Below are 26,244 nucleotides of genomic sequence, written 5' to 3' on the forward strand. Positions count from 1 at the left end.
CAATCCTAGTGACTCAGGAGGCTGAGGCAGGAGGATCATAATTTGAGGCCAGTCTCTGTAACTTAGTAAGGTCCTAAGCAACTTAGTGAGACCCTGCTTCAAAATAAAAAATAATAATAAAATAATAAGGGTTGGGGATGTGGCTTAGTGGTAAATGTCACCGGGTTCAATCCCTAGTACCAAACATACATACATACATACATACATACATACACACACACACACACACACACACACACACACACACTCCAACTGCTACTCTACTTCCATTGCTACCACATGGTCCCAGCCATCAACAACTAACTGAATTATTCCCATAGCTTTCTAACTTAATATTCATCAATTATATACTTACATAGTTTCAAATAGGCATATAACGGAATTAAGAGGCCCCTACCCTGCTCCATCCACACAGAATCCTACTCTACAGAAAGAACTGCTTTTAATTTTTTTTAGAAGAAACTATTTCTTCTATTTAACTTTACACATTTAGTTAACATACTTAAACTACTATTTCTGACCTTATCTATGACTTGCCAGTGTACAAGCTGAGGTTGCAGCACTCAAACTATTTCCATTCCAATGTTGTTATAAGACAAATCTGGGTAAGATGAATATTCAGGGAGGAAACATCAAGACTCAGAATTTATATGATTGTGACTACAATTACTACTAGGGCAAATACTATGTTTTATTTCTTTTGCAATTTTTTTTGCCTCACTTTTCATTTGCTTAGTTATCATGTGCCTACCATTATTTTCACCCAAAGCCTCCAACAGAAGTGTAAAATTCTTCTGAATATGAATTTCTACTCTGCTAAACATACCATGAAATCTCTTAACTTCTTTCCAGACTATTGCATAGGGGACTTCTTGGTTACCTTCTTATCCTCCTTTCTAAATCTCATGCCTTTATTTTTTACTTCCTTGTTTTATTTACCACTTTGTTTTAATAGGACACATCCTCCAGCAGTTTCATGAGAAAGGGGTACATGAGAGGCAAATGCTTTGAGATCTTTGTCTAAAAATGTCTTTATTAATACTACTCTCATGCTTGATTGGTAGTTTGGCTAGACACCTAGTTCCTAAGAGGAGGCTGGAGGTGAACCTCAGTGGACAAACACTTGCTTAGCATGTGCAAGATCTTGGGTTCAATGCTCAGCACTACACACATGTGTGCACACACAGAATTCTAAGCCTAAAAATCCTTTTCTCTCAGAAAGCACTGTTCTGTTGGTCTACTTCCATAGCTGACATTAAGATCTAATGCAACAGATTTTTCTACTCTTTTATGGGATCTAGTTTTATTTTTCTTTGTGGAAGTGCTTAGAATCTTTCTCTTATTATCCACATTCTAAAAATTTCATAATGATATGCTCTGGGTGGTATTTTTTCATTTATTGAATTGGGCACTTAATGGACCCTTTGCATCTGAAAGTTCATGCCCATTTGTTCTAGAATATGTTCTCTCGTTAATAAAAATAGTAAACTTTCTAGGTTGATCTTTTAATTTTCTTTTTTCTCTTATTTTTCATCTTTTATGTTTCCCTATAAGAGAGAATTTCTTCAAACATTTATCTCAAATTTCTATTAAAATGGTTTTATTTATTATATTTTTATTTATTTGCTAAGTAAATAAATAAATTCAGGCTAAATTCCCAGGTTCATTCTACCACTAAGCTCAGTCCTTTTTATTTTTTATTTTGAGATAGGGTCTCACCAAGTTGCTAAAGCTGATTTCAAACTTGTATTCCCCCTGCCTCAGCATTCTAAGTCACTGGGATCACAGGCATGCACCACCATACCTTAACCTCCTTTCTTTCTTATATATATATATATATATATATATATATATATATATATATATATATAAATAATTTATTTTTTAATGTGGTGCTGAGGATTGAACCCAGGGCCTCACACATGCTAGGCAAGCACTCTACCACTGAGCCACAATCCCAGCCCCTTTTTGTTTGTTTTGTATCAGGGATTGAATCCAAGGGTGCTTTACCACTGAGATACAACTCCACCCCTAAATTTTTATTTGTATTTTGAGACAGCAAAATAAAGTTAGTTGCTTAGGGCCTCACTAAGCTGTTAAGACTGGCTTTGAACTTGAGACCTGTGCCACCTAGCCTGGCTTTTTTTTTTTTAACTTTTAAAAATTGTCTTCCTTGGGGCTCAAGTTGTGGCCCAATGGTAGAATGCTCACCTAGCATGTGTGAGGCACTGGGTTCAATCCTCAGCACCACACAAAAATAAAATAAAGATATTGTGTCCACCTACAACTAAAATATATATGTGTATATGTGTGTGTGTGTGTGTGTGTGTGTGTGTGTGTGTGTGTATAAAAATTGTGTTCCTTGGACTGAGGTTGTGGCTCAGTGGTAGAGTGAATGCCTAGCACCCATGAGGCACTGGTTTCGATCTCAGCACCAAGTAAAAATAAATAAATAAAATAAAGTTATTATGTCCATCTACAACTAAAATTTTTTTAAATTGTCTTCCTTTTCTTTGGAGCTATTCATTTTCTCCAGGAAAAATATTCACCAATTTCCTGGCAAGTGGTATGAATGTGGATGGAATGAAGATAATTCCTACATGCCTGAGAGAAAGAAGACCAGAAGTCTTACAAGCCTCACCACTTAGTATGCAGTCTATCCCTCTCAGCTCCCTTTTTTCATTAGGAAATTCTTCCCTCATCTTATGCCACGTCAGATGCTTCTAGTATGAAGCATTTCTGGTTGTTTGTTTTGTTTTGTTTGTAGTACTGGGAACCAAACCCAGGAACATTATATTACTGAGCTAGACCCAGCCATTTTTATTTTTTAATTTGGTAAGAATAAGTTCAGAGATCATGAAGTAGGGCTGGGGATGTGGCTCAAGTGGTAGCGCGCTCGCCTGGCATGCGTGCGGCCCGGGTTCGATCCTCAGCACCACATACCAACAAAGATGTTGTGTCTGCCGAGAACTAAAAAATAAATATTAAAAAAAATTCTCTCTCTCTCTCTCCTCTCTCTCTCTTTAAAAAAAAAGAAATACAAAAAAAAAAAAAAAGATCATGAAGTAGGAAAAACTCAAGTGTGTTGGAGAAACAAGCAGATTAATCATGGTGGTTAGAATAGTGTAAGAGGAGCTGGGGTTGTGGCTCAGTGGTAGAGTGCTCGCCTAACACACACGAGGCACTGGGTTCAATTCTTGGCATCACGTTAAAATAAAGATACTGTGTCCACTTACAATTAAAAAATAAATATTAAAAAAATAGTGTAAGAAAAGGGAGGAATGATAAGAAATAGCGCCACAGGCAGGCAGGCCAAATCACTGAAGGCCTTTTAGATCAAAGTCTGGATTTTATTTTAAGGGTCACCAAAAAAAAAAAAAACAAAAACATACAGAAGGAAATTCAAGGAGATGATATGATCTGATTTACCTTTTAAAGATTCAATCTGGTTATTGTGGGTCAAGGAGAAACCAAAAGATCAATTAGGGAGGCTGGCCTAGGCAGCAGATATGGAGATAGTTAAGATGTAGTCAGGCTCAGAACACATTTTGAAGATAACGCTGAAGTAGATGGTTTGAAATGATATGTAAGAGAAAGACATTAAGGATGACTTTGTTTTTTGGCCTAGGTAAGAGATGAATATCCATTTTTTTTTTAACTAAAGTACGGATGAAAAAAAATGGAGGTAGGACAAGAATTGATCAATAGTGACCTCTAAATGGTATTCAATATTAAAAAACCATTTTATTTCTGAGTTGTAATACTTCACTCACTATCCACAGACAATGACATAAATATTACTGAAGATAATTTCTTATTTTATAAAATTCTTCTGCTTATATGAAATTAGAAGTTAAACTCAAGTCCTAAGTCATTGGAACATCTATCTTAGAACAGTGAAGAGGAAGAAAAAAAAAAAATAAGAATCCCTTACCAATAGGCTTGTGTTACCAAAAAAATGCTTTGAAAGCTCCCATCTCACATTTCACATGACTCCTTTACCTACTTACTAAGATTACAATGTTAAAATCAGAGAAATCAACTTCAGCCCATCATTTTAAAACATATTTATTCTGAAAACAAATACGCACTCCTAAAACAATATATTTTTAAAAGCTCATAATTTACCAGGTGCAGTGGCACATACTTATAATCCCAGGGACTCAGGAAGCTAAGGCAGAAGGATCACAAACTCAAGGCCAGCCTCAGCAACTTAGTGAGACCCTGTCTCAAAATTAAAAAATAAAATAAAAAAGGGCTGGGATGTAGCTCTGTAGTAAAGTACCCTGGGTTCAATCCCCAGAACTGAAGAAAGAAAAATAAACTATACAATTAAAGCTGTGCATCTGGAGTTTAAAAAAACGGTGGGCGGGGCAGCTGAGAGATGAGGGAAATAATTCACTCCAGGTAAAAGTGAAGAGGACTAAACTATAGCAGATACATACAAGAAGGAACAAATGCAAAAGTCTTTGAAGATTTAGAATCAAGGCTTAGCTTCTCATTAGAAAGAACAAAAGGCATTATAAAGATGACTGGGATTTTTCAAGATAGGTAACTAGAAAGATTATCTTAAAAACTGAGCCTGGAAAAATATCCTGCTATATCCTCAGGCACTAGCTAGTGCTATTCTTTTTTTTTTTGTGTGTGTGTGTGTGTGTGTGTATGTGGTGCTAGGAATTGAACCCAGGGCCCTGTGCATAGTAGGCAAGCACTCTACCAACTGAGCTACATCCCCAGCCCCCACCTGTTTCTAACATGTATAGTTTGCTTCCTAAGGAGACTGGAAGACAATAGGCCTATCCTTTCTATATTCATCATATGTCTTATTACAGGGCTGGACTGGGTAGTTTCAAGTAAATATTTGGTGAATTAAAGGGCATATAGTCTCCATTTTAACAAAATGGCACTCATATTGTTGTTAGTGAATTTCTGAAGAAAAACTAAAAAAAATTTGAACAAAATTAGATCAGAATGTGACCTAAACATAAAAATAAACAAGAGAATGTGAACAAAGAATCTAAAAGAAATATTAAATTTCTCATGGCATGAAGAATAACAAAGAGGTATGAGAACAAATCCTGGTACAGATCCTCAGAAAGGCCATTGGGGAATGGAAGTGAGCAGGACATGGAATTGGGTTACAGATCCTGAGCACAAGACTTCCTGGCATAAACAACCTTATTCACAGGAGGTCCAATCCATTCAACAAAGTACTTTATTCTTTTCTTTTTTTAAACTGATAATTTAAAACAATGGATAACAACAACCAATTTTAATTGTACCTCTGTATAAAAATGCATGCAAAATTTACATACCTACTACTTCTATGACTTTACAAATCCCACTCTTTACCTTCCAAATAAAAATCTGAGGGAGGGAGGGAGGGAGATAATAGGAAAAAGGAAAGTAGGGAGCTTAGGGTCAAGAAAAAGAGAAAAAAAACTGCAAAAGTTCGGCTTACTCTCTCCTGCTGGGCACATAATATCTCTGGCAGCTGAAGATGAAGAGGCATGCCCAGAGTATTAGATACTCTCCATCTGGCAGGTCACACAGATAGCCTTCTTTCCCAACTAGAATTTCCAAATCACTAACACAATAATTTTCAACTACTACTACTTCCTTTCTTCCTCTCTCTCATTCTCTCACTCTATTTTTCCCCCCCGTAAGCAGGAGACCCTTTCAAACTCTTATACAGAAGTTCAGTATAAAATAGATTAAAAAGGCCAGTGCAGTGGCACATGCCTGTAATACCCAAAACCTGGGAGGATGAGGCAAGAGGACTATAAATTTGAGGCCACCATCAGCAACTAAGTGAGATTCTGTCTCAAAGTAAATAATAAAAAGGGCTGGAAATGTAGTTCAAAGGTAAAGCACCCTTCGGTTTAATCCCCAGTACTCACCCCCCATCAAACAAACAAACAAACAATAAAAAAATAATCAGACAAAAAGTGGAGCTGCTCTGGCTAGATGAAGCCAAGAGGGGAACAGAAGCCTCATCTGCTCATCAACCTACATCCCTCCCAGGACCAGCTTCTAAAAAGGTGCATCTGTGAGGGCTGGGGTTGTAGCTCAGGCCCTGGGTTCAATCCTCAGCACCACATAAAAATAAATAAATAAAGGTATTGGGTCCATCTACAACTAAAAAAGATTTTTTTTAAAAAGTGCATCTGTGAAAATTGCAGGGTTCCAAAGGGATGGGTTCTTCCCAATTTCACTCTAATGATTTCAATGTAAAGGAAAACTGGCTCACATTTTTGCCTCAGCAGAAGAGAATTTATAGTAATTACAGTTTGAAAACAGACTAAGATATTAACAAATAGCAAGAAAAATTTTAAGTGTTAACAGTAAATTGCTAAGACAACTAGAAAGCATATAGGAAATAAAAATTCTAAGAACTCTGAGACTAGATTATAACTAGATTATACACCCTTAGACCTTTTTTATTTTTTATTATGAGACAGGGTCTTGCTAAATTGCTTGGAGTCTTACTAAATTGCTGAGACTGACCTTGAGTTTGTATTCTTCTGACTCAGCCTCCCCATTCCCTGGGATTACAGGCATATGCCACCATACTCAGTTTAGCTTATTATTTAAGGAGCCTTAAAGAAGTATAAAAAATGTTTCTAGGCCTGGCACGGTGGTGCACCCCTGTAATCCCAGCAGTGTAGGAGGCTGAGAGGAGGATCACAAGTTCAAAGCCAACTTCAGCAACAGCAAGGCAATAGGCAACTCAGTGAGACCCTGTCTCTAAATAAAATACAAAATAGGACTGGAGATGTGGCTCATTGGTTCAGTGCCCCTGAATTCAATCCCCAGTACCAAAAAAAAAAAAAAAAAAGTTTCCATTGCTATAACATTCCTCTGGGTAACAAAAGCCCAGAGGGACTTTGCTCTAGATTAAAATTGGTTAGGATAATTTCCTTTTGTTGTATTCAAAATATATACAATGAAAATAAAAACACAGGTACATGAAAGATATAAACAATTAGAAGCTTCTTTTAAAAAAGAATCCATTTTCAGGCTTTTAAACCACTATAACTTTGGGGGGGGGTGCGGGCTGAGGTTGTGGCTCAGTGGTAAAGCACTCGCCTAGCATGTGTGAGGCATTGGGTTCGATTCTCAGCACCATATATAAATAAATTCACTAAATAAAGGTCCATTGACAACCAAAAAAATATTTTAAAAAACTTTGAGACAGATGGCTTATGGAGAACAAAACAGTCAACATAGCATACAAGGTTAACAATAATTATTATTTCACATATTATACTTATAGTATGACAGTTCCTATGCCAAAAGCTTTGTTTTCACCATTGTATTTGTTGGCTACTTGTGAACATAAAAATAGTTAAAACTATATTTTTTAAGAGTAAGTACTGTTTTTATTTTTTGGATTTGACCTATAATTATTTATTCAGTCATCTTATGCTGGCTTTATTTTTCAATGTCTTTTAAAATGTAACCAAGAAAATCTATTTGGTGAGAAATTCAGTAATGTTCTACTAGTCTCAGTTCTTTACAGGATAAGAGACTGTCAATATGTCAGAATATACAGCCTCTGCTACAAATGCTCTTAGAAAGCAGATGCATGCATGCCAGCCAGTGCACATCCTATAATGCTATATCCTCTTCTCAGAGAAGCCACCATTTGTCGTTGAGGCAGTATTTTACAGTTTAAGAACTGGGTTCACCTAAAGAGAGAAATCAAAGACCTTAGAATCGGAAAGATCTACCTTGCTCTTGGATAGGCAGAATTAATATCATCAAAATGACCATACTACAAAAAGCACTACTTAGATTTAATGCAATTCCAATCAAAATCCCAATGGCATTCCTCATAGAAATAGAAAAAGTAATCATGAAATTCATCTGGAAAAATAGGAGACGCAGAATAGCTAAAGCAATCCTTAGCAGGAAGAGTGAAACAGGTGGCAATGCTATACCAGACCTTAAACTATACTACAGAGCAATAGTAACAAAAACAGCATGGTATGGGTACCAAAACAGACTGGTAGACCAATGGTACAGAATAGAAGACACAGAGACTAACCCACAAAATTATAATTATCTTATATTAGACAAAGGTGCCAAAAACATGCACTTGAAAAAAGACAGCATCTTCAATAAATGGTGCTGGGAAAACTTGAAATCCATATGCAACAAAATGAAATTAAACCCTTATCTCTCACCATGCACAAAATTTAACTCGAAATGGATCAAGGACCTAGGAATTAAAACAGAGCCTCTGCATCTAATAGAAGAAGAAGTAGGCCCTAATCTTCATCATGTGGGATAAGGCCCCAACGTCCTTAATAATTAGACTCCTATACCAAAAGAATTAAAACCAAGAATCAAAAAATGGGATGGACTCAAACTAAAAAGTTTCTTCTCAGAAAAAAAAAAAAAATTGTGAGGTGAACAGAGAGCCTACATTCTGGGAGCAAATTTTTACCCCTCACACATCAGACATAGCACTAATCTGTAATGTATATAAAGAACTCAAAAAGCTAAGCACCAAAAAAACAAATAACCCAGTGAACAAATGGGCCAAGAACCTGAACAGACACTTCTCAAAAGAGGATATACAATCAATCAGCAAATATATATTATACATATACAGCACAAAGAAACAATCTGGGGGGGTCAATAGAAAGCCTACATCCTAGGAGCAAATTTTTACCCCTCACACATCAGATAGAGCACTATCTCTAAAGTAAATAAAGAACTCAAAAAGCTAAGCACCAAAAACACAAATAACCCAATCAATAAATGGGCCAAGGACCTGAACAGACATTTCTCAGAAGAGGATATACAATCAACAAATATATGAAAAAATGTTCATCATCTCTAGCAATTAGAGAAATGAAAATCAAAACTAAGATATCATATCTCACTCCAGTCAGAATGGCAGCTATCATGAAGACAAACAACAATAAGTGTTGGTAAGGATGTGGGGGAAAAGGTACACTCATACATTGCTGGTGGGACTGCAAATTGGTGCAGCCAATATGGAAAGAAGTATGGAGATTCCTTGGAAATCTGGGAATGGAACCCACCATTTGACGAAGCTATTCCTCCCCTGGACTATACCCGAAGGACTTAAAATCAGCATACTTCAGGGACACAGCCACATCAATGTTTATAGCAGCACAATTCACAATAGCTAAAATGTGGAACCAACCTAGATGCCCTTCAGTGGATGACTGGATAAAAAAAAAATGTGGCATATATACACAATGGAATTTTACTCAGCAATAAAAGAGAATAAAATCATGGCATTTGCAGGTAAATGGATGGCGCTGGAGAAGATAGTGCTAAGTGAAGTTAGCCAATCCAAAAAAAAAAAAACAAACACTGAATGTTTTCTTTGATATAAGGAGGCTGACTCATAGTGAAATAGGGAGAGGGAACATGGAAGGAATAGATGAATTCTAGATAGGGAAGAAGGGTGGGAGGGAAAGGGACGGAACAGGGGATTAGCACCAGGATGGTGGAATGTGATAGACATCATTATCCAAAGTACATGTATAAAGACACAAATTGGGTGTCAACATACTTTATATACAAATGCAGATATGAAAAATTGTGGCATATATGTGTAATAAGAATTGTAATACTTCCACAGTCATTTTTTTAAATTAATTTTTAAAAAAAGAGCTGGGTTCATATCCATGCTCTGTGATTCACTACAACCTTCTTGCTTCCTATTGCAGCTTTTTTTATTTCTGTTTATTGTTCATTATGTTGCTGAATGCTCATTTTGGGCTGGGTACTATTTCATTCACTTCATATTTAATCCTAACAGTCCCAGGATGGATTTTTTTTTAACCCTGTTTAAAAATTTGTTCTTTTTAGATATATACATGACAAGAGTGTATTTTGACATATTATACACACATGGAGTATAACTTATTCTAAGTAGGATGCCATCCTTGTGGTTGAACATGATGTGGCATTTCACTACTATTGTATTCATATATGAACATAGGAAAGTTATGTCTGATTCATTCTACTCTTTTCTATTCCTCTCTCCCTTCCCTTCATTCCCCTTGTCTAATCCACTGAACTTTTTTATTCCTGCCCTATTGTATAACTCTATTTTTTAAATTTTTTTAAAGTTGTTGGTGGACCTTTATTTTATGTATTTGTATGTGGTTCTGAAACTCGAACCCAGTGCCTCACCATGCTAGGCAAGCACACTACCTCTGAGCCACAACCCCAGCCTTAACTCTATTTTTTATATATTAGAAAACTAAGAACAAAGAATGTTACTTTTTGTATAATTTATTTATTTAGGTACACAGGATTGAACCCAAGAGCTTTTTACTACTGAGCTACATCCACAGCCCATCTTATTTTTTTTTTAATTTTGAGATGGTCTCGATAAATTATTGAGGCCAACCTCAAATTTGTAATCTTCTTTCTCGTCTTGCCTTCAAAGTAGCTGGGATTATAGGTGTAGGCCACAGTGCCTGGTTTACTTTATAATTTAAAGGGTGGGATGGTGAGGATCAATTCTAAGCAATGGGACTAGAAAGAGATAAGCTTAAAAAATACAAGGAAATGACATGAGAAAAGCAAGGGTCACACTAATTATAACACTATCTATGTACTTCTAGGCTGGAACACATGTCTAGCAAAACAAGGGCAAAGATATATAAGTGAACTCTAGCCCAGCATTGTCCAATACAAGTGCTCTACCACCAAGCTACCTCCCAGCCCAATTTCTCCACTTTTTAAATTTGTTTATTTATTTATTTATGGTACTGGGGATTAAACCCAAGAGTGCTTAGCCACTGAGCCACATCCCAAGCCCTTTTTTTAAAAATTTTGAGATAGGATCTAAATTGCTTAAGCCCTCACCAAGTTGCTGGGGTTGGCATGGAACTTGAAATCCTCTTGCCTTGGCCTCCTGAGTCATTAGGATTATCACTGGGATTAAAGGCATGCACCACTCTGCCCAGCTTCCATTTTTAAAATTAGATCACTCATTATTAAGCTGCTTAAGTTCTTTATATATTTTGGAATATTATCCTCTTTTTAAATGTATGTTTCCTTTGCTGTGAAGCAGCTTTCAGCTTGATGCAATCTCATTTGTCTATTTTCACTTTAGTTGCTTATATCTATGATTATCCAGACCAATGTTGTAGAGCTTTTCCCATTTTCTTCTAGGAGTTTTACAGTGTCAGGTTTTAATATACTAGTTCTATTATGTGACAACTATATTTAAAGTGTTTTTATGTAATGGAATAAAATTTAATTAGGGTTAATCTCAATCTTCACCAAGAAAAAAAAAGGAAAAAATATACATACGTATGTATTTTTAAAATCAATCTTCCAGGCTGTGCATGTATCTCTGTGGTAGAATGCTTACCTAGCATGAGGCCCTGGGTTTAATTCCTATACAATCTAAATAAATAAATAAATAAAGGCAATCTTCCACAGGGTACAGTGGTGCATGCCTATAATCCCAGCTACTGGAAAGGTTGAGGCAGGAGAATTACAAGTTTGAGGCCAGCCTCAGCAGTTTAGTGAGAACTGGTCTCAAAATAAAAAATAAAAAAGGCTGGGATATATAGCACAGTGGTAAACTGTACCTGAGTTTAATCCCCAGTACTGGAAAACTAAATAATAAAATCAATCTCCCATGCATTTAGTTCACAATGAAGAGAATAAGGAAGATGAAATTAAAAAGATAGACAGGGGGCTGGGGTTGTGGCTCAGTTGTAGAGTGCTCATGTATCACATGTGAAGCCCTGGGTTTGATCTTCAGCATCACATAAAAATAAATAAACAAAATAAAGGTATTGTGTCCAACTACTTCTAAAAAACAAATATTAAAAAAAAAAAAAAAAAGATAGGCAGGCTGTCATCCAGCATCTCAAGAGGCTGATAAAGGAGGATCACAAATTCCAAGCCAGCCTTGGTAATTTAGTGAGTCCCTAAGCAATTTAGTGAGACCCTGTCTCAAAATAAAAAATGAAAAAGGTTGGGGATAGGTCTGGGATTGTGGCTCAGTGATAAAATACTTGCCTGGCACATGTGAAGCACTGAGTTCGATCCATAGCACCACATAAAAATAAAACAAAGGTATTGTGTGTCCATCTACAGCTAAAAAAAAAAAAAAAAGTAACTTTTTTTTTTTTTTTAAAGGGTTGGGGATGTGACTCAGTGGTAAAGTGCCCCTGGGTTAAATCCCCAGTACTCTCCCCAACACACACACACACACACACACACACACACACACACACACACACTCAAATATAGACAGTAAATATGCCTAAATGTTAATGCTAGTTTTATTCCTAAGTACTATGATTAAGGGCAAATTTTAAAATTTTTTTTTCTTCAGTTGTAGATGGACACAATATCTTTTATTTATTTATTTATTTTTATGCAGTGCTGAAGATCAAACCTAGTACCTCACAAGTGATAGGCAATTGCTCTACCACTCCATAATCCCAGCCTTAGAGGCAATTTTTATTTTCTTGTTTTTACTATTTTCTGTTTCTACAGTGACCATGTATCACTTCTATAATAATAACAAAATATTAATTTTTTAATCAAGATGAAAATATAATAATCTTCAAAATTCCTATGCAGAATATCAAATCAAGCTTCTTCTATCTAATTTTGAAACATGGTAGAAGCCTAACTGATCTCTCGGTCAGCAGTCTTCCTAACACTCAACTATTTTGCATCTTGTCACCTAACACTAAACTATTTTGTACCTTGTCATACTAGTCCCACCCAGAATTCAAAAGAGCATAAAATACAATCTTCTTGACTTTAGGCAAAGCATTCTTAAATAATTTGACAAAATTCTATCCTTCCACCTTTATCTACATTGCTATTCAATCAAACCCTGTTCTTTTAAGAGAAGACTGATAAAACCAGGCCTTACAGCCAGACCTTGACCAATATATAATCTCCTGGCCTTGGTTCCTTTAATGGAGAGTGGTGAAGATTAAATTTTCAAATAAGTAAAGTGTACCAGCATAAAAGTGGTGACTGTCATTATTGTCGTTATTGGGATTTTTCTTCACTGGTTCCTCAAAAAGCTTTGCATGTATACATCTAAACGTTATATGTCACTATTTTGTTCTCTTTAGAGTTCCTTTCCTTTCTTCTAAAAGCCCTTTAAGCCACATGCCTGTAATCCCAGCAATTTAGGAGGCGAAGGCAAGAGGATCACAAAGCCATCCTCAGCAACTTGTCAGGTAAGCAATTTAACATGACCCCAGTCTCAAAATAAAAAATAAACAAAGAGCTGGGGATGTGTCTCAGTGGTTAAGCACCCCTGGGTTAAATCCCCAGTACAAAAAATAAAATAAAGCATTTAAAATTCAAGGTCAGGGGCTGGGGTTGTGGCTCAGTGGTAAAGTGCTTGCCTAGCATGTGTGAGACACTGGGTTCGATCTTCAGCACCACATAAAAATAAATAAATAAAGGTTTTGTGTCCATCTACAACTAAAAATATTTTTAAAAAATTCAAGGTCCAGTTCAGGTCTCCCTTTTTTCCCCTGACTCTCTAAAGTTAATGTGACCGTCAGGAGTAAACTTTGAGCTTCTATAGTACTTACAAGTTACACTCAACCCAAATAAAGGCATCCTAGTTGATTTTAGTTAATGTTCCCTGCATGTAAGTCCTAGATTCACTGAGTATAAATTCCTTGTTAGCAGACACTCCATTTTATGTATACCTTCATAACTTTTTGATGTCTGAAACGTCATCAGGCATATATTATATGCTCAAAATACATGTTGATTTAATTTACATATTTAAATGAAAGTCATCACAATTAAAATACTGGCTGAATATTTTTAATAGACTTGGAAGCTAATGATTCTATATAAAAACAGGAAGTTTCAAGTAAGCAGCATAATTTAGTTCCATAATTTAGTATCACTGACCAAACATGTAAGCCATACATGTAAGGTATATGATTTATCTCTAGTTCGACAGATATATATAAAAATTAGCAATAAATGACCCTAAGAGAATAATACTTTTAATATTTCAAAACATCTTGTACATAAGCTCTAATTAAATATATATTCAATTAAATTGTCTTATTTGGTTTCATTTGGAAATATACTTGCCTCACTAAAATATCAAAAGAAATATTCAGATAATGATTACTAAAAGTGATAAGTATATAATTATATAACCTTATATATGAAAATATTCTCAAAGACACACTATGTGGACTGGGTTTGTAATGCAATGGTAGAGCACTTGGTTAGCATGGGTGAGGCACTGGGTTCAATCCTCAGCATGGCATATAAATAAATACAATATAAAAAGGTCCATTGATAACTAAATTATTTTTTTTAAATGACAAACTATGTTTCCTTGAGTGTGCTAAATGTTTAGGGTGGAAAGCTTGAGGGCACAATTTTGCTTTAATTTTCATTCACTGATTTAATTACAGTTCCTTATAAAGTAATTAGGAAAATTAAATAACCACATAAAGACCATTTTTTTCCTCTTTGATAAGTTACTAATGAGAAATAGGAAACAACTTTTGTAATGAGCTGCTACTAATGTTCTAATGAGAATAAAGCAACTTCAGAGATGGAGGAGATGGAGGATGTAGCCCTCTTAAATGAAGCTAATTACCAAGAAATTAAGTCTCAACAGGGACAAAAAGGTCTAGAGCACAGCTAAACTCCAAGAAGAAAAGATTCAGCTAGATATACCTGAATTTTTCTTTTAGCTATCAGCACTGTTCTAGCAAGCTTCCAATAATGTTTCAGGTTTCTCACTGATCCCCAGAGGAAGGAAAAGCCATTACCTAAGAATGTTGGGGTGGGAAAGTCTATTCATGAGCTGTACTTCTTTCAGCATATTTGCCCGGTTACTGCTTAATGTGTTCATCTTGAGAGCCATCACCTGACCAGAAGCTCGGTGGCGTACCTAGAAAATTAAATAGAATAGAAAAAAATGTCAAGAGCAGCATGTCACGAGATTCCACATGTAGAACATTCTAAGATTTTAGTATCAGTTTAGATAAAATTACTATCTGATTACATTAAAATATCACTTCCATTAATGAAGATGAATTTATTCCATCCAAGACCAAAGTCATTTCATGCTTAGCAATTAACAGAAAAACACCTAATGTGGGGTTGGGGTTGTGGCAGTGGAGAGATTGTGTGAGGCTCTAGGTTTGAACCTCATGACCACATAAAAATAAATAAACAAAATAAAAGTATCATGTCCATTTATAATTTTAAAAAAATAACACTTAATGATACCTCAAGAAATCATGTCTTGTTGGGCCCAGTGGCACAAGCCTATAATCCCAGGAACTCAGAAGGTTGAGGCAGGAGGATCACAAGCCCAAGGTCAGCCTCAGCAACTTAGTGAGACACTTGTCTCAAAATAAAAAGGATTTGGGATGTAGCTCAGTGGTAGAGCATTCTGGGTTCAATTTCCAGTACCTACACACCCTACACATGAAATAAGAAGGAAAAAGAAATTATGTTTTTAATACCTTAAAAAAAAAACCTAGTAGAATTTTTAAGGCTAGTTCCCCATAGCTGATATTGATAAGTCAGGATACCAACAGGAAAAAGTCCCATCAGTAGAATTTCCAGCATAATCCAAAAGATACATGGATAAGTTTTATATAACACTTAATGAACTATAAAACTATCTTTTTCCTACATCCTTGCCAACACTTATTGTAGTCTGTATTCATAATAGCTGCCACTCTGTCTGGAGTGAGATGAAATCTTAAGAGTAGTTTTGATTTGCATTTCTCTAATAGCTGGCAACGATGAACATTTTTTCACATATTTGTTGATTGTATATCATCTTCTGAGAAGTGTCTGTTCAGATTGTTGGTCCATTTATTTATTGGGTTGTTTTTTTGGTGCTTAGTTTCTTGAGTTCTTTATATACCCTAGAGATTAGTGCTCTATCTGATGTGTGAGGGGTAAAGATTTGCTTCCAAGATGTAGGCTCTCTATTCACCTCACAGATAGTTTCTTTTGCTGAGAAGAAATGTTTTAGTTTGAGTCCATCCCATTTATTGATTATTGATTTTAATTCTTACACTAGAGGAGTCTTACTAAGGAAGTTGGGGCCTAATCCCACAAGATGGAGATTAGGGCCTACTTTTTCTTCTATTAGACGCACACAGGGTCTCTGGTTTTAGTCCTAGGTCCTTGAGGATGTGGAGGGAAAGGTACACTCATACACTGCTGGTGGGACTACAAATTGGTTCAGCCAATATGGAAAGCAGTATGGAGATTTCTTGGAAAATTGGGAATGGAACCACCATTTGACCATTTGAGAGCTATCCCTCTTCTTGGTCTATAGCCAAAGGACTTAAAAACAGCATACTACAGGGACACAGTCACATCAATGTTTATAGCAGCACAATTCACAATAGCTAAACCATGGAACCAACCTAGATGCCCTTCAATAGATGAATGGATAAAAAAAATGTAGCATATATACACAATGGAATATTACTCAGCAATAAAAGAGAATAAAATCATGGCATTTGCAGGTAAATGGATGGAGTTAAAGAAGATAATGCTAATTGAATTTAGCCAGTCCCAAAAAACCAAATGCCAAATGTTTTCCTTGATATAAGGAGGCTGATTCATAGTGGGGTAGGGAGAGGGAGCATGAGAGGAATAAAGGAACTCCAGATAGGGCAGAGGGGTGGGAGGTGTAGGGAGGGGGCAGGGGGTTAGAAATGATGGTGAAATGTGATAGACATTCCAAAGTACATATATGAAGACACGAATTGGTGTGAATATATTTTGTATATAACCAGAGATATGAAAAATTGTGCTCTATATGTATAATAAGAATTGTAATGCATTCTGCTGTCATATATAAATTTAAAAATTAATTAAAAATTAATTTAAGACACTAAATTCACATATTTACAGTCTCCCCAAGCACCATAAAAATGTATAAGATAAAAGCAGGGACTTGGGGTGTAGCTCAGTGGTAGAGCAGTTGCCTAGCATGTACAAGGCCCTGAGTTTGATTCCTAGCCCTCAAAGGAAAAAAAGAGAAGTAAAACAAAAAAGCATTGCATGTTAAATATAGAAAGAAGTCACTGAACCTTTTGAAAATAATATTGTGGTAACTTAACTTAAAGCACCTTATAATCATATATATAAACAAACTGAATTAGACACAACAAACATAGGCCATTAACCATATGCACAGAGGAAAGTCTATTTAAAAGCATTCACACTCTAGAGAATTCAATTTATTTTACATATCTAAATATTATTTTCTCTTTTAAGGCACACTTCACAGATCTTTAAAACCATAATAATATACTTGTAAGAATATTAACTGTTTTCACCCTCTAAATGTGGTCTTGATTGCAACAAAATGAGACCACCAGGGAAAATATTTGTTTAACCCAAAAGATGCTCAATTATTCACTGAGATATGTGAGTTTCCTGCTAAGGAATTATGAATAAGGCAGCAGAAAAACCATAAAGTCCTAAATACCTCTTTACTAGTATTCTGTTTTTTATTTTTTAATATTATATATAAATAATAATATATATATTATTATTTATATATATATAAATAATAATATATTTATATATATATATAAAACGGCAGAATGCAATACAACTCTTTATTACATAAATAGAGCTCAATTTTTCGTATCTCTGGTTGAATACACAGTATACTCAAACTAATTCGTGTCCTCATACATGTATTTTGGATAATAATGATCATCACATTCAACCATCATTAATTACCCCATGCCCCCTCCCTTCTCCCTCACACTGTCTACCCTATCTAGAGTTCATCTACTCTTCCCATGCTCCCCCCTCCCTATCCCACTATGAATCAGCTTCCTTATATCAAAAGAAACATTCGGCATTTGGTTTTTGGGGATTGGCTAACTTCACTTAGCATTATCTTCTTTAACTTCATCTATTTACCTGCAAATGCCATGATTTTATTCTCTTTTATTGCTGAGTAATATTCCATTGTGTATATATGCCACATTTTTTTTTATCCATTCATCTATTGAAGGGCATCTAGGTTGGTTCCACGGTTCAGCTATTGTGAATTGTGCTGCTGTCCCTGTAGTATGCTGTTTTTAAGTCCTTTGGGTATAGCCCGAGGAGAGGAGCACTCTGTTTTTTAAAAAATTCATTTTAGATCTTGCACAATAGGGACTTGTTATGCAAAAGTTATCAGTCCATGAACTTTAAGAGTATTATTTCAGGGGCTGGGGATATGGCTCAAGCGCGCTCGCCTGGCATGCGTGCGGCCCGGGTTCGATCCTCAGCACCACATACCAACAAAGATGTTGTGTCCTCCAAAGACTAAGTAACTAACTAACTAAATAAATAAATAAATATTTTTTAAAAAAGAGTATTATTTCAGTATGTTATATGCTTAACCAAGTAGGAATTTCAGTAGAAAATATGACAATCTACTTAACTATTCAACCTCAGGTAACTGTAATGATAACAACCCCAGAAGTTTAATATATCTATTAATACAGACATCATAACTTATCTTAGAATTTAAAGCAACAATGTTTCAAAGTGGCCACACAAGAGAAAACACTCAGAGCCAAAGGAGTTCTGATCAGAAAAAAATGAGACAGGAGCTGGGGATGTGGCTAAGTGGTATAGCCGATGCCTAGTATGTACCAGGCCCTGGGTTCAATCCTGGCACCACAAAAGAAAACAGAAAAGAAAGAAAGAAAGCATTTCTAGATCACTTTGTGAGATCTGGAACTGAACTCTTTTCTCAACCCATCAATGATTCTGTTGTCATATACCTCGTGATTGATGAAAGAGAAGTGGCTTTCCTTTTCAGATCTTGCATGGATAAGTTAAAAGAAACATTTATACACAAAGAACTTGACCCAACAGTACTTTTCCAACTCTATTTACAGAAGACATCTGTGTTTTAACAAGGGTTCTCCATCTGAAAGCTCTTTCTTTCTTTTTTTCTTCCATCATCTAAAAATTGTCACTGGGTTTTTAACAAAATGTTCATTTCTAAGCAAGTTTGATATTGAAACAGTGTGTAGATTTCTGGAATAAGCAATCTGTATTTCATACTAATAAAAAAAAAGCCCAGTTCTTTAAATTTGTACTTCATCTGCATATAATTTTCTTTCCCCCACTTTCCTCTGGGGTAGCTAACATAACAGGTAATTACAGGAATGTGCCATCTGGCCCATTTTCTCTTTTCCTCTTGCGCTCCCTCAAATTCTACTTATCTTTCAAGGCCACACTCAAATAAACCCCCCTCTGAAGCCTTCTTTCACTCTGTAGAAACTATTTATGGTTTCTTTTGTTATAACACTTCAGGACTACATTCATAACGCCAGTATAACACTCATCACAAAGCTGTGTACAAAACATCATCTTACTAGACTATTAAAAATACCTGGATTTGGGGACAATGGTCACATCTGTACACTGAGCAACTCAGAGAGGCAAGAGGATCCCACGTAGAGGTCAGCCTCAGCAACTTACTGAGACCTCGTCTCAAAAAAAAAAAAAAAAAAGAGGGGAGGGGGGGCAAGGCACATGCCTGTCATCCAGCAGTTTGGGAAGCTGAAGCAGGAAGATCTCAAATTCAAAGCCAATCTCAGCAATTTAGCAAGGCCCTCAGGACTTAGTGAGACCCTGCCTCAAAACAAAACATAAAAAGGGGAGAGGGACTGGGATATGGCTCAGTGGTTAAGCGCCCCAGGTTCAATCCTTGGTACCAAAAAAAAAAAAAAAAAAAAAAAAACCCACATCCAGAAACCAGAATCTATACTGAATCCATCTTTGTCTTGCAGTGCGTAGAAAGTCTGACACATCATAAGAGCACAGTGAAAACAATGGTGACAACATTAATGATGCTTCTAATATACCTTCTATGTACCAGTAAATCATTTATTTATCCACATTTTTTTTATAGAGTATCTGTTTTTCATTTTTTTCTTTTCTTCCTTCCTTTTTCTTTTCTTTTTTTTTTGGTAGCATATTGGGGGAAGGAGGTACAGAGAAAAATATTATAAGATCTGTACGCCCACATTCATAGCAGTATTATTTTTTTTTAAAGAGAGAGTGAGAGAGGAGAGAGGGGGAGAGAGAGAGAGAATTTTTAATATTTATTTTTTAGTTCTCGGCGGACACAACATCTTTGTTGGTATGTGGTGCTGAGGATTGAACACGGGCCGCATGCATGCCAGGCGAGTGCGCCACCGCCTGAGCCAAATCCCCAGCCCCATAGCAGCATTATTGACAATAGACAAAAGGTGGAAATATCACAAATGTTTACTGACAGATAAATGGATAAATGAAATGTGATACAATAGAATATTGTTTATCCTTTAACTAAGGGGAGGGAATTCTGACCCATACTACAACATGGATGAACTCTGAGTACATTTTTGCCAAGTGAAAAAAAGTCAATCACAGAAAGGCAAATACCGTATAACTCCACTTATACCAAGTACTTAGCTGAAATTACACAGACAGTAAATAGAACTGTTGCCAAGAGATGGAGAGAGATAAGAATGGGGAGTTCTGGAAACTGCTTAACAATGTATATACATAACAGTACCAAACTGTACAATTAAAAATGGTTCAGATGAATATGATGGCACAAGCCTATATAATTCCAGCTACTCAGGAAGTTGAAGAGGAAGACTGGAAGTTCGAGACCAGCTCAGGCAACTCGGCAAGACCCTGTCTCAAAAATTTAAAATATGGGTTGGGGATGTAGCTCAGTAGTGGAGTACTTGCCTAGTATGACTCTGAGTTCAAGTCCCAATACCAAAAAGAAAAAAGAAAGAGAGGAAGAAAAAAGATTAAGATGGCAAATTTAATGTTTGTGTATTTTAGAACAATTTAAAATAGAGGAATATATGAAAACCACCAAAGAAAGAAAATGACTCTTGGATTGTGGAGGGGGATTAAACCTAGGACCTCATACTTCTGAACACATTCTTTTACCACAGAGTTACATTTCCAGACCTCCTTGACATTTATCATTTTTATGATCCTAGGGATCCAGGGGGTGCTTTAACACTGAGCTACATCCTCAATCCTTTTTATTTTGAAACAGGTTCTTGCTAAGTTGCTGAGTCTGACCTCAAACTTGCAAACTTCCTGTTTCAACCTGCTGGAATTACAGGTGCATACTACTGTGCCTGGCCCTCCATAACTTTTTTTCTTTTCTTTTTTTTTGGTACCATGAATTGAACCCAGGGGGTTTAACTACTGAGCCTTTTTTTATTTTGAGATAAGGCCTTGCTAAAGTTGCTTAGGGCCTTGCCAAGTTGCTGAGGCTGGCTTTGAACTTGCAATCATTCTGCCTCAGCCTCCCAAACCACTGGAATTACAGGCATACACCACAGTGCCTGGTCTCCTTCTTGATTTTTTTTTAATTTATCTGCTATTTTTCTTATATTATTTTTAGTGATGGACACAACATCTTTATTATTTATTTTTATATAGTGCTGAGGATCGAACCCCGTGCCTCATACTTGCGAGGCAAGCCTTCCACCACTGTGCCACAACCCCAGCCCTCCTCCTTGTCTTTTTAAATTCATCTGATAATACCACAGCATCTACAAATCCAGTCTCTAAAGAAGAGTACAGGAAAATGGTAAAGTGCTCCAGATTTGGGGCTAAAAAGTCTGTTATCTAAGCTTTAAAACTTAAATGATTAAAATGAGTTCACTTTGAAGTGTTTTAAAATGAAGAGTATGGGGCGCTGGGGATGTGGCTCGAGCTGTAACGCGCTCACCAGGCATGCCAGGGGCGCTGAGTTCCATCCTCAGCACCACTAAAATAAAAATAAAAATGTTGTGTCCACCAAAAACTGAAAAAACTGAAAAATAAATATTAAAAAATATTCTCTCTCTCTCTCTCTCCCCCCTCCCCCCTCTCTCCCCCCTCCCCTCTCTCCCTAAAAAATTGTATAGGGGCTGGGATTGTGGCTCAGGGGTAGCCTACGCTCGCCTAGCAAGGGTGGGACCCGGTTCAATCCTCAGTAACACATAAAAAAATAAAGGCATTGTGTTGTGTCCATCTACACCTAAAATATATATATCATAGAGCTGTTTGAGGATAAAATTCAAAAAATGAGACAATCTGGTTTGGATCATGTGTCGAACATAACATATCTTTATGTGTGTTCATCAGTGCAGCAATGTTCACATACAGGCCTCCTGGGAAGTGATTGGATCCTAAAGGTTCATCAGTGGCTTAATCCATTGGTGAGTTCATAGCTCATGGTATTATTGGGAGATGGTGGAAACTTCAGGAGGTGGGGCCTAGGTGGAGGAATATCTAAAATACATAATACTTGGAAGACAACTGGATAGTACTTTTCAACATATTAATGTTATAGAGAACAGACAAAATGTAGGGGAATAGTTTAGCTTTTTAAAAAATTAACCAGCATAACCATCAAAAGGAAATATATGAAAACTTGACTAGATTGTGGATCAAAAAATGTTTTGGGCAACAACTGGGGAAAATTTAATAGGGACTGATATGAAATGATTTTTACTGCATTAACTAAGCTCAGCGGTAAGCAAAGCCTAGTGTGCACAAGTCCCTAGGTTCAATCCCCAACACAAGCAAGAAAGAAAGGAGGGAAAGGAAAAAAAAAAACAATATAGCAAAATATTAATTATTAGTGAATCTAGGGGACTGCAGGAGGACTGCAGGAGGTTCTACATGATTCTTTCCATTTTCTATAGATATAAAAAGTTAAAGGGTTAGGGATGTGGCTCAGTAGAGCACTTGCCTAACATACACAAAGCCCTGCATTCAATCCCCAACAGTGGGAAAAAATTCAAAAAGTTGGAATAAATAAAATCTGTTAATTTCTCCCATAAATTTGGCAATAGGAAAAGAAAGAACTATTTTTTTTAACGCAGGAAAAAAATTTTCACATGGCAATATATCCAAGCCTATGTTAAAACAGAAAAAAGTAGAAGTTTAACAAATATTAATAGTGCTTAATAGTGGTTTACAGCAGTAAACTTATCATTTTTCTTCCTTTTATTTTTCTTCATTTTCCAATTCTTTCATAATATACTCATTTTAGTCTTCTAATAGAAAACAAAGCTTTACAATTTCAACTCATATTTCTTTTTAATTAAGTAATACATCATATATTTTCTTTTTAACACATTAAAACAATATAAACAAAGCTAAAGTCCCTTTTTAACTACTAGCTAAATTAATCCCTATCTTCTGTTCTCATTCCCAGAAGTAGTTATTATCCCGATATATAATAAGTAGCCTTCCGGGCCTTTAAAAAAAAAAAAAAAATCCACTGTCACAAGGCAAAAACTGACACATATATTTGGACCCAAGTATATATGCTATAGTATGATTTTAAAAACATAATATACAGGGCTGGGGTTGTGGCTCAGCGGTAGAACGCTCGCTTAGCATGTGCAAAGCCCTGGGTTCCATTCTCAGCACCACATAAAAGTAAATAAATAAAATAAAGGTATTGTGGGGCTGGGAATGTGACATACTCAAGCAGTAGCGTGCTCGCCAGGTATGCGCGCAGCGCTGGGTTCCTCAGTACCACATAAAAATAAAATAAAGATGTTGTGTCCACAGAAAACTAAAAAATAAATATTAAAAAATTCTCTCTCTCAAAAATAAATAAAATAAAGGTATTGTGCCCAACTACAACTAAAAATAAATAAATAAATAAATAAAAATAAAGATATTGTGTTCAACGACAACAACAAAAAAAAACATATTAAAAAAATAAGGGCTGGGGCGGTAGTTCAGTGGTAGAGTGCCCACCTCACACGTGTGAGGCACTGGGTTTGATTCTCAGCACCACATAAAAATAAAGATATTGTGTCCAACTACACCTAAAAAATTTTTTAAAATAAAAATAAAAAATAAATATAGGACTACTTATCATTTATGCCTTTTCATTCAAAGATCTCTTTATAATCTTTCCAAGTGTTATGGTTTAGATATTAGATGTCCCCCAAAAGCTCTTGTGTGAGACAATGTAAGAAAGTTCAGAGGTGAAATGCTTGGGTTATGAAGCCTTAATCTAATCAATACATTAAACCCCTAATAGAGATTAGCTAGATAGTAACTGTAGGCAGATAGGGTGTGGCCAGAGGAGGTGGGTCACTGAGGGTATGCCTGAGTATATATTTTGTCTGTGTTGAGGGGAGCACTCTCTCCCCAACTCTCCTCCTGAGCTGCTTTTCTCTGCCACACCCTTCTGCCACTTTGTTTTTCCTTACCTCTAGCTCAAAGCAATGGAGTTGGCCATCTATGGACTGAGACCTCTGCAACTGTGAGCATCAAATAAACTTTTCCTCCTCTAAAATTGTTCTGGTCTGACCTTTTGGTCAGAGCAGCAAAAAAGCTAACTAAAACTCCAAGTTAATACTAAAAAATGTACTCATTTACCCCAACAGAAAACAGATTACTGATTGCTTATGCTGAAGAAAGGAAGAAGCACAGGGGTAGAGATCAGCTTTTTTTGTTTTTTAATTACATAAATCTTTATTTATTTATTTATTTTATTTGGTACTGAGAATTGAACCCAGTGCCTCACACATGCTAGGCAAGTGCCCTACCACTAAGTCACAACCCCAGCCCAAGAGATCAACTATTTTTTTTTATTAATCTAATTTAAAATTAGATTATGGTGATGATTACATATCCCTAAAAGTATAAAAAAAACCTTGAATTTCACACTTTAAAAGGGTGACTTGTGGGCTGGGGATGTGGCTCAAGTGGTAGCGTGCTCACCTGGCATGCGTGCGGCCCGGGTTCGATCCTCAGCACCACATACAAACAAAGATGTTGTGTCCGTCGAAAACTAAAAGAATAAATATTTTTTAAAAATTCTCTCTCTCTCTCTCTCTCTCTCTTTCTCTCTCTCTCTCTCTCTCTCTCCCTAAAAAAAACAAATCTTCCAAAAAAAAAAAAAAAAAGGGGTGACTTGTATATGAACTGTCTGAATAAAGCTGGGTTATTTTTATTTTTTAAGTCATACTAGCAACACTGGTCAAAATAAATGAAAAAGTTTTAATTCTGCTAAGCAACATGTTATTCAATATGACAATAGGTTAAAAAAACTAAATAATAAATTCTTTTTAAAAAAATTGTAAGGATTGGGGATGTAGCTCAGTGGTAGAATACTTGCCTAGCATATGTGAGGCCCTGGGTTAAATCCATGGCATTGCAAAAAACAAACAAATAAACAAACAAACAAAAACCTGAAAGTACAGAATCCAACCTTAAAGAAAACAAAAGTTCTGCAGAATAGAGGATTCTATTCAGCATGCTCAAAGTCCAAGTACCCCAAAGGTTTTAAGGAAGTTTTGGCAGTACCACCAAAACAAGCAAAAAGAAGCCCAAAATACCATCAAATAACAATACTAAAGTCACTAGAAAAGTCTGGGCAAACAAGAGTGTCTCTACCAGCATGGCAGTGCTCTAATAATTGCACTCTACTGCCAGGCATGGTCTTACACCTACCTGTAATCCTAACTACTCTGAAGGCTGAGTCAAGAGGATACCAAGTTCAAGGCCAACCTCAGCAACTTAGTGAGACCCTGCCTTAAAATTAAAAAAATAAAAAATAAAAAGGGATGGGAATGTGGCTCAGTCACAGAGGGCCTCTGGGCTCAACTCCCAATACAAAAAATAAAATAATTTTTAAAAAAGTCTGGGACTGTAGCTCAGTGGTAGAGATGTACCCGAGTTCAATCCATGATATCTTGAAAAAGAATATTAACAAGGGCTGGGGTTGTAGCTCAGTGGTAGAGCACTTGCCTACCATGTGTGAGGCACTGGGTTCAATTCTCAGCACCACATATAAATAAAGGTCCACTAACAAAATAAAAAAAATTTTAAAAAGAATATTAATAACAATAATAATGGGGCTAGGACTGGGACTCAGCAGTAGCACTTGCCTGGCATGTGTAAGGCACTGAGTTCAATTCTCAGCATTGAATATAAACAAACAAAGGTTTATCAACAACTAAAAAAAATTTTTTTAAACAATAAAAATAATTTTATCCTATTATTCTACAATTACCCTGAACAGTCTGAACAAAGGGAAGATATAGGAAGAGGCCAACCAAGAGAGAAAAATGATATAAAGTATAATCAGAAGAGTCACAAATCACTAATTAAAGATACTGATTATAGTCACCAAAAAAAATTTATATATAAAGTGTCATTAGATAGACATCAATCAAGAAGAGTTTCTCC

At 36.0% G+C, this 26,244-nt stretch overlaps 1 protein-coding gene across 7 annotated transcripts in view; it reads right to left on the minus strand.

Moving 5' to 3' along the window:
• Positions 1-26,244, minus strand: part of Tesk2 (testis associated actin remodelling kinase 2) — a 140,642-nt gene that overhangs the window by 63,496 nt on the left and 50,902 nt on the right. For 6 of the 7 annotated variants that reach the window (XM_078026166.1, XM_078026164.1, XM_078026165.1 and 3 more), the window contains one exon: positions 14,799-14,920. In XM_078026166.1, coding sequence (XP_077882292.1) covers positions 14,799-14,920 — 122 coding nt within the window. Of the gene's footprint in view, positions 1-14,798; positions 14,921-15,261; positions 15,396-26,244 lie in introns of those variants that run through there. The other variant, XM_078026167.1, reaches the window with a different exon arrangement.

This window comes from Ictidomys tridecemlineatus, chromosome 11 (genome assembly GCF_052094955.1).
Source record: "Ictidomys tridecemlineatus isolate mIctTri1 chromosome 11, mIctTri1.hap1, whole genome shotgun sequence".
NCBI classification, from domain to species: domain Eukaryota; kingdom Metazoa; phylum Chordata; class Mammalia; order Rodentia; family Sciuridae; genus Ictidomys; species Ictidomys tridecemlineatus.